This window comes from Cibotium barometz, chromosome 34 (assembly GCF_041138505.1).
Source record: "Cibotium barometz isolate CiBa-2024 chromosome 34, ASM4113850v1, whole genome shotgun sequence".
In the NCBI taxonomy this organism is placed as follows: domain Eukaryota; kingdom Viridiplantae; phylum Streptophyta; class Polypodiopsida; order Cyatheales; family Cibotiaceae; genus Cibotium; species Cibotium barometz.
In genome coordinates, this window is record NC_141079.1 from 13,328,440 (window position 1) to 13,342,329 (window position 13,890).

A 13,890-nucleotide genomic window follows, 5' to 3' on the forward strand; every position below is an offset into this window, starting at 1 on the left:
TCTATATTAATTTCATTTATTAATATTTTAAAAAAACTTTACAAGATTTTTTATGACTTTAGCCATTACCTTGCATACCCAGGAGCGGGGTCAGTAAAATGGCAGTTCAAATGAGTCCCCAAGCTAGATTTGGGGATTTTTATACTACTTACATTTCGATCGAAAGTCTTTCGATCGAAATGTAAGTGGAAAATCGTATATTTGAAAATACGTGATGTGTCCACATATATTTCGATCGAACAATAACCCCTATCATAAAATACGCCTTTAATTCGTGAATAAATTGAATGTCGAATAACGAATAATGCAACTTAGCTCCTAGCTCTCTATATATATGACCCCCCTTGTCCTCACAATGCATGCCTTCCATGTGTGCTTGGCCCTAGGGTTTGTACATGAAGTTACATGTTAGGATTTTGCACATGAAGGTATTGGTGCATGATGATAAGTGTGTGTAGACATGTGTAAAAAGGGGTCGTGCATGTATGCTAGGGCATGCATGATGGTAGGCTTTCTTTACATACTAAACTCATGCCTTGCTTGTGCATGGAATGTTTGCTTTGTTGGATTGCTTACATGCTATTCTATGCCATGTTTGGTACATGTTTTGAATGCTTGTTGTTTTGCATGTGTGAATGAGAATCTACAGAGAGAGTATGAGAATTTAGTTTTTTCTAGTTAAAATAGCTTTATTTTGTGTTAAAAATAAAGGAAGTTGCTTGTCTTCCGGGATGTATAAAAGATAGCCTTGGGCTCACTTTTGCATCCTCGTTTGGGTGAAAAACCAAGCAAGACAAGGGCATAAGAAACCTAAGGTGCAATAGTAGGTGTTGATGGTTGTGTACGCCATGGGCACGTGTGATTGTGTCGGGTGAATATCAAGAAGCTTCATGCAAGTTTTTCTCGTGAGGAGCATGTATTGGTACTAGAGCTTTTGTGAACAAATAAAGACATACCGCAAGGAGGTTCCGGTTCAATGCCTTCTCTATGTAGGAGCGCACTAGCTCCATTTCTCTTTATCTCAAGTGTTGTGCAAGTGTCTCAAGTGTTCATATCGTCTACTTCCCATCAAGGGCGTGAGAACCAAGTAGGTATTGATGTGTACCCCATGGACACGTGTGCTTGTGTCAGGTGAAGTTCAAGAAGCTTCATGTAAGTTTCTCATGGAGGAGCCCGTATTTGTTCTAGAGCTTTTGTGAATAAATAAAGAAATATCGCAAGGGGCGTCGAGGTTTGGGGCCAATGCCTTCTCTGTGTAGGACCACTCTAGCTCCCTTTCTCTCTATCTCAAGTGTTGTGCAAGTGTCTCAAGTGTTCATATCGTCTACCGCCTCTTAGGATTTTATTTAAGGCCGATTTCATGGTTCCATTGTTGGGTCTACCAACTTTCTCAAGGGGGTTCATTGGTTGTCTGAATGCAAGCCTAAGGACGAGAGACAAGACACATGGGATGTTTCAACTTTCTCAAGGAAGGCACGGCCACTTCTTGAGCACTCATTGAATTTGGCTTTGCACAACAAGGTGAATGTAGAGTCTCCAGGGGATGACTAGGGGGAAGAATACACGGAAGAAGACAACGAAGAGATTTGATTTCTCTTGCAAAAAAGAAAAGGGTTTCAACAAAAGCTTTGGGGATGCCCAAGAGGATGGGCAAAAGGACAAGTGCTACCTATGTGGTGGAGGGGAAAAGCCAGGGGACAACAGGAGGGAATGGGAGGAAGAGCGGGCGGAGAGAGACACAAGAAGTTTTAGACAAATCCCCACTATATTGCCGGTGGTCCTAGCTAGCTAGGTATGCCGAATCTCTCGAGCAGAAGCTCATGATGTTGAACACTATAGGAAAAACAATGGGAAAGAGCCCATTTTCCCACGTGGGAAAATGTCAAAAGTTTCTTGTGAGAGAAGGGCGGACATGGAGGAGAGAGGAGAGATGACAAGTGATAGGGCCTTAATCCACGTGGCATTAAATTAATGCCACATGAGTGGCATTAAATTAATGCCACATGAGTGGCATTAATTTAATACCGGGTGAAATAATATAAGTTAAATAGGGTACCCAAATCCTCCTTTTTTTTCATTATTTAATTAAGGGAAATTTACAACCTTAGTAATTTAAATGTATTAAAAAAAGAAACCGCCGCCCTCTGGCCATATGTCATCACGCCACCTTTCCATCTGTGGACAACATGCTCCCCTCTCTCTCTCTCTCTCTCTCTCTCTCTCTCTCTCTCTCTCTCGTGCGCATCGTCTACCTCTCGCCATAGCCGAGCTGGCACTACTGATGGATGGAATGGTATGGAGAGGCCTCTGGTATGGAGAGGCCTCTGGTCTCTATGATTTCTCAGATGATTAAGGCCAAGGCCTCCGTACCGCATGCGATTATTCGTGCACAGCTTGCTGCTCCCCCATTGGTCATAGAGGCACTTACCAGACCCCCCTCTTTTATACACAATATTTAGGATCTCCCCAGAGACAGATGTGCCCGCCTAGCTTTGGAGTCTTCTCGACAGCTTGCCTCACAGGGGGACACATCTTGTTGGTATGCACAGGTGACATCTTGGTTTCAGCTACATGGGTTCGGCATGGATAGACTACCCCCTTTCCAGTACTCGCTAGACGCACCCTCCTTGTCCCTCACGTGGACCGAGATTACCTGGCTCATCAGGCAGGACTTGATTCATTAGACACTAGGAGGACATGGACACAGTCGACGCGTGAGCTGGGCACGAAGATGGCTTTTTACAGAGAGCATCTTCTCCAGCTGACAGAGGATGGATTGTGACCAGACCGACCTACATGGACACTCATTTATTCCACGGGATACGATGTGCTATTGGTGAGATGCACACATCATCACATCAATTAGAGATTGAGACTAGCAGATTTCGAGGGGTACGAGCAAAGGCTAGGATTTGCCAGTTGTGTCATACAGAGCCACAGATAGAGCTACATCACATATGTTATTATCCAGTATACTATGAGATATGAGGCCGCTTCCATTGCCTATTCAGAGAGGGTTTTGGACCACTGGCTAGAGTTATGAGATATCAGGATCAGAGATACCTTGGGCTTTTTTGCTGGAGCTGCGCAAACACAGGGACGGTCTCTTGAGGAGCTCAGACAGTGGGAGACATTCACAGAGGGAGATCACTGATTTCTTCAGACCACAGACTCGGCAGTTAGATGAGCAGGCATCACAGCAGACTTTAGAGTCCACCTGTACTAGAGGTATTTTGACTGACAGGGCCATTTAGCTTGGGAGACGCCCACGACTACGAGTGTCATCACGACATCGACGGAGGCTGCATCAGAGGGTCCAAACTATTCTAGCACGACATGGGAGACGTCCAATTAGAGTACTCACCAGGGAGGACATTGAAGAGTTTCGCCAGCGACGATCGATCGATGCTGGACATCTTAGGACCCTGATTTCAGCATTTCAGCACTTCAATTCCTTTCAGGTTTTAGTCTTCACTCTTTTTAGCACATAGACATTGTATCAGATTCTTCTTTTAGCACACAAACATTGTATCAGATTTACCAGTTTGTAACCCTTTTTGGTCTCATAGGTCATTTTGGCCTTTTGTAGACGTTAATATATCATTTCATTTCATTTCTCTCTCCTTTCTCTCACTTTCCAATGCTCTCTCTCTCTTATCTCTCATTTTCCAGTGCTCTCTCTCTCTCTCTCTATCTCTCTCTCTCTCTCTCTCCAAGCATGCGAGGGGGGGGGAGCAGGAGGAGAGAGTAGGGGGAGGAGAGAGGAGGGAGGTAGGAGGGACTTAAGGTAGGACCTTACCCCTATTAATTAAATTAAAGCCACGTCAATGGCTTTAATTAATAGGGGTTAAAATAAGAGGTCATGTGTGTGTGGGGGGGGGGTATACAAAACATACATATACACATATACACACACTAGTACAAAACAAATCACTCATTGCGATTACAAAACATAATCACTCATTGCGATTAGCTTGCACTAATGCCATTTATTACACTACCTATACTAATTAAATATAAAAACTTCATACACTTTTTTTTTTCCATTTAACAGAAAGAAACAAGCGAACGCGTCTTAGGGTTACATAACAAAATCAATAAAATCCATATGCATAATTCACCCAAATTGGGGATTAACTTTGAAGAGTAAAATTAAAAGAAAATTAAATTGTTAAAATCCATCTGTTTACATAAGTATGTTCATATCAACAACAAAATACAAAAGCTCATAAGATGAATTTGTTCAAAATTTTCAGCATAGCTGTCTTATTGTGGTGATCATCTCTTCTATTTGACCGGTTCGATTTGGGTCGCCATTTTTTCTGTACAAAATTCTGTTTAGACATAGGAGTTCGACATTTCCCATCATGTAGATTGGAAAATCATTTCAATTTGTTAACACAAACCCCACATTAAAAAACTAGCAGCTGAGTGTGGCAATTTCAAGTAGAAAAGCAAGATTAAAAAGCACACAATTCGTTACAGTAATTATTACGCTGCACATTCAGCTCGCACACAAAAAATCAAAGCACAGAATAAGGAGCTTAGAGCAAGCTCATGCGAGGCTTAGTTATCATTTACTTTTTGGGATAAATAAGCCTCATTCATGCTCACATGCTTTTCCAAGCAGGTTTACTTGTACTATTCCATGGGTTTTGTAACTATGCCAAGAAGGGCATAGTTACACAGCACATGGCTTAGTTCTACTAAGCCTGCGCGTGAGCATTGCCTTACCTTATCATTCAGAGAGATCCCCTACATGAGCCTCTTCCTGAATATTCAAACTTAAGCCCCTGAATGTTCACAGTGAGCTAAACGACTGGAAAAACAAATCACAGAAGAATGATCATTGATAAGAATCGAGTCCACCTGAAACCTACACGACAAATCAAGTTTTACAAATTCACATCAATACATCAAGCATCCACGTCTCTCCTCAACGATGATTTGCATTGTCGACCAATCCCAGGCGCTCTACTACAGAGGCCATTCACATTCCATGAGACAAAGTGCATACTCATGACTAACGGCTGGAGTGGTGCATCCCACCCAAAGGTTGGATGCCAAACAGAAACAACTGACCGTCCTGCTCATATGCTCTACCCTTCCATATATGAAGCGGGTTGGCCAAAAGCACAAGCAGCCTGCCCAGTGCAGTGCTCTTTCAAAGGCACTCCCTTCGCGGGGATGATGGGATATGCACAAGAGGGTCAAGGTAAACAAGCACTGAACTGCTTTGGGCACATGCAAGCCCCCATAGCTCGCAATCAGTCAAGAGGGCCCCAAACCTTTTTTTTTCCATTGGGTTATCCCTTGCCTAAACCAAGGAGGGGTTTCTAAGCGTAGACAAAGCTTCTCTAGTCTGAACTACTGGAAGAGGACTTTCGCATCCTTCAATGCTTACTAAGCGTACTCGGTCTCAAAGTCCCGAGACTCATACCCCAATAACATGATCTTGCCCTAGCCTCCCCTAAACCTCCTATCTAATGGCATACAGGAAGAGATGGCTACTTTGTATTTACCAGGGACTATCAATGCTAGAAGTAGATGTCCCTTCTTTATTGCTAGCCACTTCAACTTTAGTCAAATCCGCTAGCCAAAAACCCACCCAGAAATGGGACTCTCTAGGTATAAGCATAGAGAGGGTACCCTTAGTTTTCAACTCCCGAGGAACCTGACCATAATCTCACTAGCTAAGTAAATCCGGTCATGGATTAAGCCCATAACCCCCATGGCTCATAACCCGACACAAATAATTCCCTAGCCCCTAATCTCATTCAATGATATCAAGCATAGCACCAAGCCCAAGCATCACTCAAGCAAAATACCAAGAGGTAAAACAAGAGGAGACATACATTCTAACTCATCTTCTTGATTCCTTAATTGACTCAAATCATACCAGCTTACACACACACATACTCTTGGTTTTCAAAGCGCACACACTTTGCTTTCCATGCAATCATTTTGGGGTTATTGGAGAACCGTAGCACTAGTTCAAGACCTTAACAAGATGACTCTAAAAATCCTTGTTCAAAAAGGGTAACCCTCAAGAATGGTCACCCCGACCTTTACTTGGCCTTTCCAATACATGCAAACAAGGAACCCTTCCCTTGCTTAATCACATAACTCCAACATCTCTAAATCAAGCAACTCATAGCTTCAAAACATGAGAACCACATCCTCTATCTAGCCTCCCATGGAAGAATCCATTTCAGCACATAACCATTAATGGTAAACAACATAGACAAACATCTCATTGTCATGTGAATTAACACAACCATGATTGACCTGAACCAAGAGTCCACATAGGTAAGCTACGCACAGGTATGAACAAGGACTCATCATTACCCAAAAACAACCACCTCATGCCCTTTATACAGACACTTTGACCTACGTAAAACCATCACCAAGCATACCCATTATAGGGACACATTCAATAATCAATATAAATTCTTAACCAAAATTCCACGAGCAAGTCCCTTTTTAAACCAGCAATGTATCATCACATAAGGATACTTCCAGCCATACCCCTGTCATCAATAAAGGGTTCAACTACACAAGAGAGTTCTTTCATGCTCCAATTTGAATCAACCCACAAAAAAAACAACCATCATCAACATACGGTGTGTGTGTGTGTGTGTGTGTGTGTGAGAGAGAGAGAGAGAGAGAGAGAGAGAGAGAGAGAGAGCACACATATATGAAAATAATACCATGTCATCCTAGTGAGAAAAACAAGAGTAGTCTTGAGTAACATTGATTCCCAAGTTTTGATACAATACTATGGCGAATGACAATCAGACATTCAATTTTCTTTTGCTCTCTCTTCACGAAACACAATCCGCAAATGCTGCTCAAGCCAAGCCCTGGCCCTCTCGGTACAAAATGCAACCTGTGTGAGGTACACATTGTTCGGAAGATCCATCCCAACAACTCCAATATCACCACCAGTCACCCTAACTCCCTTGCAAATGGGACCTATAACGATGTCATGGCTATGTTGTGTCGCATTGAGGCCAAGCTGAATTCTTGCTTTTCGTGGAAGCATGTTGGCTGCACAGAACTTCTGCCATTCTTCGTCGGGGCCACGAAACCATTTTACTGCAAAGGGGGCTGAGCCAACACTGGGAGGTTCCTCACCATGAAGAACCTCCACCTTGACCTTGAATTCCAAAACAGCCACAGGGTCAGCCACATTCCTGGAAGGGTGATAATGAAGAGGGAACTCGTATGCATACTGTACTGAATTCGTCAAGTAAAATGCCTCCCGCCGGCTGAATTCGTTGGTGGTATACTCTGGATCAATCCCGGCTACTGCGAAGGACTGAAGCGACGAAGATCTGGTCCCATGATATAAGCTGACAGTGCCGCTCAAAGAATGGAAGGGGCTATAGAAAAGATTAGGCCTGCGGCCCACTACCTTTGTGAAGTCCTTGGATCTGACCCTCAATTCCATGTTCCTGCCTGGTTTGTTCCTTGGTGGCGTTGTGTATGCCGGTAGCCGCACCCATTTGGTATTTGCTTCATCCATAACTTTTAGCCGAGCATTGTTCATTTGTTGGTCCTCACCACCACCTGCTTCCTTTTCTCCCGAACCAGCACCCAATCCTTCAATCGCTTCGCTTGCTTCTCCTTCGTCCCCACCATCACCGCCACTACTGGTTTCTTGTGCTCGTCTACCCAAATCATAGGCTGCTCCTTGATCTTGACGGCTATCATTGATCTTCTCATCTGCATCCTCGAGCTCATCGAATACGGAGGGGACGCCCAAGAAAAACCCCACAAGTGACCCCTTTACAGACGCATCCTCTCGGAGGCCCTCAATGATGGCCTTCCCAATGTCTGCTTTAGGTCGTCGAAGAGTGTATTCAATCCCCAAACTAGACTTGGCTAATGCTTGGAGATTGCTCGAAACCAAATCAACAAATTCCTTGGCGAAAAAAATGGATAGGAACTCCAAGATCTGAACCTGATCTGCAAATGGCTCGTTGGAGCCTAGCTCTTTCATGTCTTGCTCCATAATGCTCCATAGAGTCCCCGATCCATTCGGGAGATTGAATGCCAAACCTAGATATTCGGTTGCAAGTACCTTCACCAACTCACTGTACACCGTCTTCACACTACAATCAGTCATGTCTGCTTTTCTCTCTTTCCCTGTTGGTGATACAAGGTGGGGCTGTCCCGCAGAGCTGATCCCAAAGGCTCTTCCTTTATCGTCTGCAACAAGCACAACAGGCAGTCAGCCATAAACTTGTATCATAATTCATACACAAGGCAGGTGTCCAGCATTCATCTAGTAAGAATGCACAAATTATACATCCACGTACAGTGCACGGCACACAAAGTCATGAGAATGGCAAGTGAACAACTGCAGATAATCATACTGCACATATACCAAGCAAAAACATAAAAATGATTACTAAATACAGATGGCAAACAGATTTACAGAAAATGCACGCACAGGCCCTTACATATGTATGCATTCACAACACATACATATAGGTGTGCCACATACATCCAGCATAGAGGTGTACTAAAGTGGTCACAAGGCCAAGGCTGCCGCTAATTCCCTTCTGCCTATCAGGCCACTTTTCCAACATGGAGACATCCCTCAACAAAGAGTGGGCAGCGAAGCTAGGGTTCAATCAGTTGATAGAGCAGGAGTAGGAGGAGCTGGCTGAACCCGAGGGAGCACAAGAACTGCTAAGAAACTTTTTAGAAACAGAAACCTGGATCGGTGACCACACCGCTTGTGAAGCAGGCGTTCGGGCTGCCAGATGAAGGGATAACAGAATCTGATAAGCAGTACTGAGTGGCAGCCGAAGTGCCCAAGAAGGGGCAGATGCATCAGGTAAAAGATGTCATTAACCCAGACAGAAGGGCTACTTACACAATATAGCTCTAATGGCGATATCAGAGGACATGTCACTACAACAGGTTGTGGGCCGCAGAAAAAGGGGAGAAAGTTAATTGGGCATCCATATATTTAGAAAACCTCAAAAGAAAGGCGGCCACAGCCACAGAAACGGGGGGCCATACTGTGCAGAATGAATAAAGAAAGAAGAACAAAGCAAAGGGCAGAGAGCTCCGCCAGAACAAAGGTGACACAGGAGAGACCCCCACCCCAAGGACCAAGTGCAACAAGCGGGTACTTCTTCGCAGAAAAGGCCCTTGAACTTTGAGGAGATGATGGATGAGGACATCCTTGCTGAAGAATTGGAAGGGCACATTCAGCTTAAGAGGAAGAGAGTGGCAGGAGCAGCGAGATAGGAGGACCGCATGATGGAAAGTATACCACGCACCTTGCCTCTACCCCAGGGCAAGCAGGTGCATGATGACTATTCGGAAGACGTAGGTGTGAAAGGGGATGGGCCTGCTGATGATGTAGAGCCCAAGATCGAGACAGAAAAGAAGCTCAAGAAGGTCCATGGTGACTATTCAGAAAGCGCAAATGGCAAATCTGAGGGCAACACCCAAGATACAAGACATTCTACAGAGAGACAAAATGTAATGATCGACCTCCGACCCCTCCATGAACAATATCAAGAGCAGCAACAATAGCAACAACGACAAAAGCAACAACAAAAGCAACAAGAGCAGCAACAACACGAGCAGCAACAACAGCAGCAGCAACAACAGCAGCAACGAGAGCAATAGTTACAGCAACAGCAACAGATGGGAGCCCTGGACACAACTATCAACCACAAACTGGACCAAGCCATGGCAAGGCTCAGAGGCAACCTACACGTTACCGGGGAAGCAAAGGAGCAGATGATGAGGACGATGTGGGTGATTGCAATTTATGAGAAAAACACAAAAGACTGTCTGGAGTCTCTTTTAGGTCTTGCGAAAGAACAGCTCGAGGGATCCACCAGCAGCCTGCGCTATAGGCTTGAGAGTGCTGAGGCACAACTGTGTCATAAGGAGGAGAAGCTGAAAGAGTTTGCACAGGCCATGACCATTCTGGAAGGAGAGCGCAACCAACTCACACAAACTGTCGAAGGACTTGAGGAAGCCAGCCATAAGGAGAAAGCACACCATGCACAATTCATGGAGGCTAGGAAGATAAAACTCGAGATAGTTAGGCAAAAGTTAGGGGTTGCACATGCCTGCGAGAAAGAAACCCGGGAAAGAGTAGAGAAAGCTGATGCGCTGGAAAGGAAATTGAGGGAGTTACAGCAGGTTTCGGAAAAGACAAGAGAAATCGATGCCTAGAACACTCAAATTTGGAATTCTACATTTGAGGAGTTGCAAACTGGAGTGCTCACTATCACCGCTGAAAGGGATGTCCTACAGCAAGAGGTCAATGCTACTCACTGATACCAAGAAAAAGCTCATCAAATCTGTAGCACGCAACCTGGCACAAGGCACTAGCTACCATGTGGGAATTGTAAGAGCAAATAGAAGCCAAGATCAGAGACTTACAACTACCATGGTGAAGCACACCCAGTCCACACAAACTAAGGCTACTCAGACAAAAGCTGAGGATAAAGATATAGCCTACTGGAGGAGGGAAGTAGAGGTGGCTAGGCAGAAAGTGAAAAATCTGCAGGAGGCCAACAAGGGTTCAAAGCATAACCAAGAGTACATCAACTTGGTGAGAGAGCTCCAGCAGGACAACAAAAGGATGATGGCAAGAGAAGAAGAGGTGAGAAAGTACAAAGAGCAGTTAGAGCAGTTTGAAGAGCAGAAAAATGCATATGTGCACACCTTAGAAGTGGTCCTCACTATAGCCTAAGAAAGACTGATCACTCAGCCAAATAAGGAAGGTGGAAAAAATGCAAGGGTTGGTGAACAATGCATACAGCTTCCCTAGAGATGCGCCCAATACTCTCAAAACTCTCTATGAAACAACATGTGAGAATGTAACACTCAGAGAGAAGTTGCTCAAGGCCCAAGAGGACCTAAATACTACTAAGGAACAGGCTCAGCTAATTGATGTTCATGATAAGGAACTGCTAGCCACCAGCATTCCTAGAAAAACCCGGGGGGAGTTGATTGTTGTAGAGAACCGCGAGGTTGATGCAGCAAGTACAGGGATTGCTGAGACAAGTGCCAGAACCTGCCGAGCTGAGTTTTTACAAAACAACTGCTTATGTACTTAACAGTGAACTTACCAAGCTTAACAAGCCGTTCCCACACTTTTATGATGACAGAGAAAGGCTGACCAAACAACCAAATCTGGGAGCATAGTTTTTTCATACGGCAACCATACAACATATGCATACAAGCATGGAAATATGGTTGCAGTATGGTAAATGCCACAACCATACGGCATACGCGACCATAAAACCATGTTATGTTTCATGCTCGGCTCTCTGTTTGCATGCCTGCATTACCTTTCTGAATGAACTAAATCAGAATTTGCATTGTGGTGCTTGCTACTACTAGCTAGCAAATTCTAGGGCTACTACAATGGGCCACACGTAATAGCTTGGCCAAGCATATGCCTATGCGCAAATTCATGAGATATATGTAAAAACTTTGGAACCAATCGAAACAGATGAAACCAAATCCAAAAACACACAAATATTTCTTGTTTTCTGTAATGTGAAGATTCAATGAAGAAACAGAGAGTGTACTGTACGCTCACAAATGCCTTGAAAATTGAAGGCATGCTTGGCGCTATGGGAAAGTACAGAGCTGTGAAAAGGAGAAAACAGCTATCTACAGGCACTCAAGGAGGCTGGTAGGAAGAGTGAACGATGAACCACTCCAGAGGAGCATAGTGCCATGACACAGTCCCAGCGGTGTGCTTGAAGAACAATGAAGTCCGCCCCCAATGCCTTATGAAATCAAATCTGCGCTGCTCTGCAGCTCTAGCTGTACCTGATGAATCGTCCCACTGACTACGAAGAGTGTGAACAAGCTCTGTTCATATCATAGTGAGAGTCTGAGAAGTCGATGAAGGATCTGCACTCAGCACATGAGAACATCGGCATTTCCAAATGCACCATAAGGAAATGCTGACAAGTGTGGAGAAAATGGGCTCTCTAGTCTGGGTAGTCATGCGGCAGCATAGAGAGAAAGGATTGGCTATAACCAATACCTGACAACATGAAGACTGGATCCTCATCCTCCCCCTCAAAGAAAAGATGAGAGCCAGGAAACTGAAGAAGCCAAGATACCCGAGTCACATGGAACGCGCGTTCCGGAGCCTTGGAACGCCGGAACGCGTTCCGCCCATGGAACCCCTGCCGGAAAGCGATGGAACGCCGGAACGTTCCATGTTGCATGGTGTCACCGGATCTTTTCATCTACTTCATAACCTTATTCAACACCTTCTTCTCACAACACAACCACTCCAAACCTCTTCATCATTCAAACATGCATACCACTCTTATGTACATTCAACACTCATCGTATGCGTACATGCATCAATCATAAATACCCTCTTTATGCATCAACGCACACACACATAGCGGAATGGAAAAGACAAAGAGCCATAAACGAATTCAATCACCTTTAGCCATTGCCCGCATCCCCAGCAGCGGCGCCAAATGTTAACCTCTTTTCCCACCCTTCTCCCCTTACGCAGGAAGAGACGATGCGGGAGAATCGTTAACCTATCTCTCCCTTTTACTTCACCCCCTTACGCAGGAAGGCAAAGCAAAGGTGAGATGATCGATGCGGGGACTTGGGCTATGGCCGTGAATGCACGCACATGTATGCGCTCACACACAACAAGAGGGTGACCTCCTGCAAAAGAAAGAAAAGAACATAGGGTGTGTCACTCACCCTTCCGTCTACGGTCGTTGGCGGATGCTTCGGGTACTCCACGCACGTAGAGGACGGTGAGGGGATGCCAAAACCGCGAGATACAAGCCTCCTTGCAAGTCTTCCACACTCCTCTCTCCCTCTCTCACACACAGAGAAAAGCACAGAAGCGGATGACACAGAGAAGCATTCACGTTTTTTGCACTAAAACCCAAATACTAATGTTCAGATTTATAATTTTTGGCTTTTAAACCTTCTCAAAAGGTATCCGGGCGCCCATACTATCACCCTAGGCCATTTTTGAACTTGTTCTGACGCTCCTGGGACACTCAGAGCACCTATTTTCTGGCCTGAACTCGGGTTTATTGAAACTACAAGATTTTTTGCGGAAAAAATAAAATTACATAAAATCGATAAAAATTAGAGACCGGGTTTTCTTGAAAAAATAAAAGTACAATTTATTGCAAGATGGCTTCCAGGGTACCTTCGATCCCGCTTTCTTCGTTGCTTCTTCTGCTTGTGGGCCTCTGGGGTCCGTAGTTGTTAATGCCATTAACAAACTCCTTGATGGGCCTCTTCCATGATATGCAAGGTTTCGTCTTCTCTAGGATAGCACCTGAGAATGTGGTCCTTGCCTCTTTTGTACAATTGGCCCGCAATGAGTTGGTAGTCCATGCTTTCTTTGATTACCTGTTGAGCTTTGGTTTTACCCAAACTCTGAATATTAGTTAGTCCATGCACTAAGAAATCAACTATATGCTCACTCCATTAAGGAATAGAGTCAACCAGAAATAGGGTAGCATCTGCCAGATCATTCGATTCCAATTGGCAATTCACCATTGGGTATTCTTGACATGTGATCAGCCATGAGATGTTTCTTCCCAGGGCGTACCACGACCGTAAAATCAAACTCTAAGAGAATCAACATCCATCGTGTGATTCTACCCGTAGAGCAGGGCTTATTGACAAGATAAAGTAATGCTTGATGATCTACGAAGAAAATGAATTAATTAGCTAGGAGGTAGTATCGCAATTTCTTCACGGCATACACCATACCTAATCCTTCTCGTTTTGTAGTCGTGTAGTTCACCTCAGCATCATTTAGTTGTCTGCTTGCAAAGCTTATAGGGTAATCCAGCTTGTGTTCTCCAGGCTGAGATGATACACATCCAATTG

The 13,890-nt window shown here is 44.5% G+C and overlaps 1 protein-coding gene, 1 long non-coding RNA gene and 1 pseudogene across 4 annotated transcripts in view; 1 reads left to right on the plus strand and 2 right to left on the minus strand.

Moving 5' to 3' along the window:
• Nucleotides 1-13,890, minus strand: part of LOC147618715 (uncharacterized) — a 69,486-nt gene that overhangs the window by 2,749 nt on the left and 52,847 nt on the right. Inside the window, exon 3 of one of the 3 annotated variants that reach the window (XR_015261948.1) lies at nt 4,150-4,334. The exons of 1 other annotated variant lie outside the window; for it this stretch is intronic. This is a non-coding gene — a long non-coding RNA (uncharacterized LOC147618715). Of the gene's footprint in view, nt 1-4,149; nt 4,335-13,890 lie in introns of those variants that run through there. One more of the 3 variants, XR_015261949.1, reaches the window with a different exon arrangement.
• LOC147618716 (uncharacterized) lies at nt 2,313-3,491 on the plus strand (annotated as a pseudogene).
• LOC147618717 (uncharacterized) lies at nt 6,692-13,400 on the minus strand. The gene is made up of 2 exons (XM_086773748.1): nt 13,199-13,400; nt 6,692-8,214 (listed from the first exon to the last, which is right to left on the minus strand). Exon 2 carries the CDS (start codon nt 8,129-8,131, stop codon nt 6,803-6,805), a length of 1,329 nt encoding a protein of 442 aa, XP_086629874.1. The 5' UTR covers nt 8,132-8,214; nt 13,199-13,400; the 3' UTR covers nt 6,692-6,802.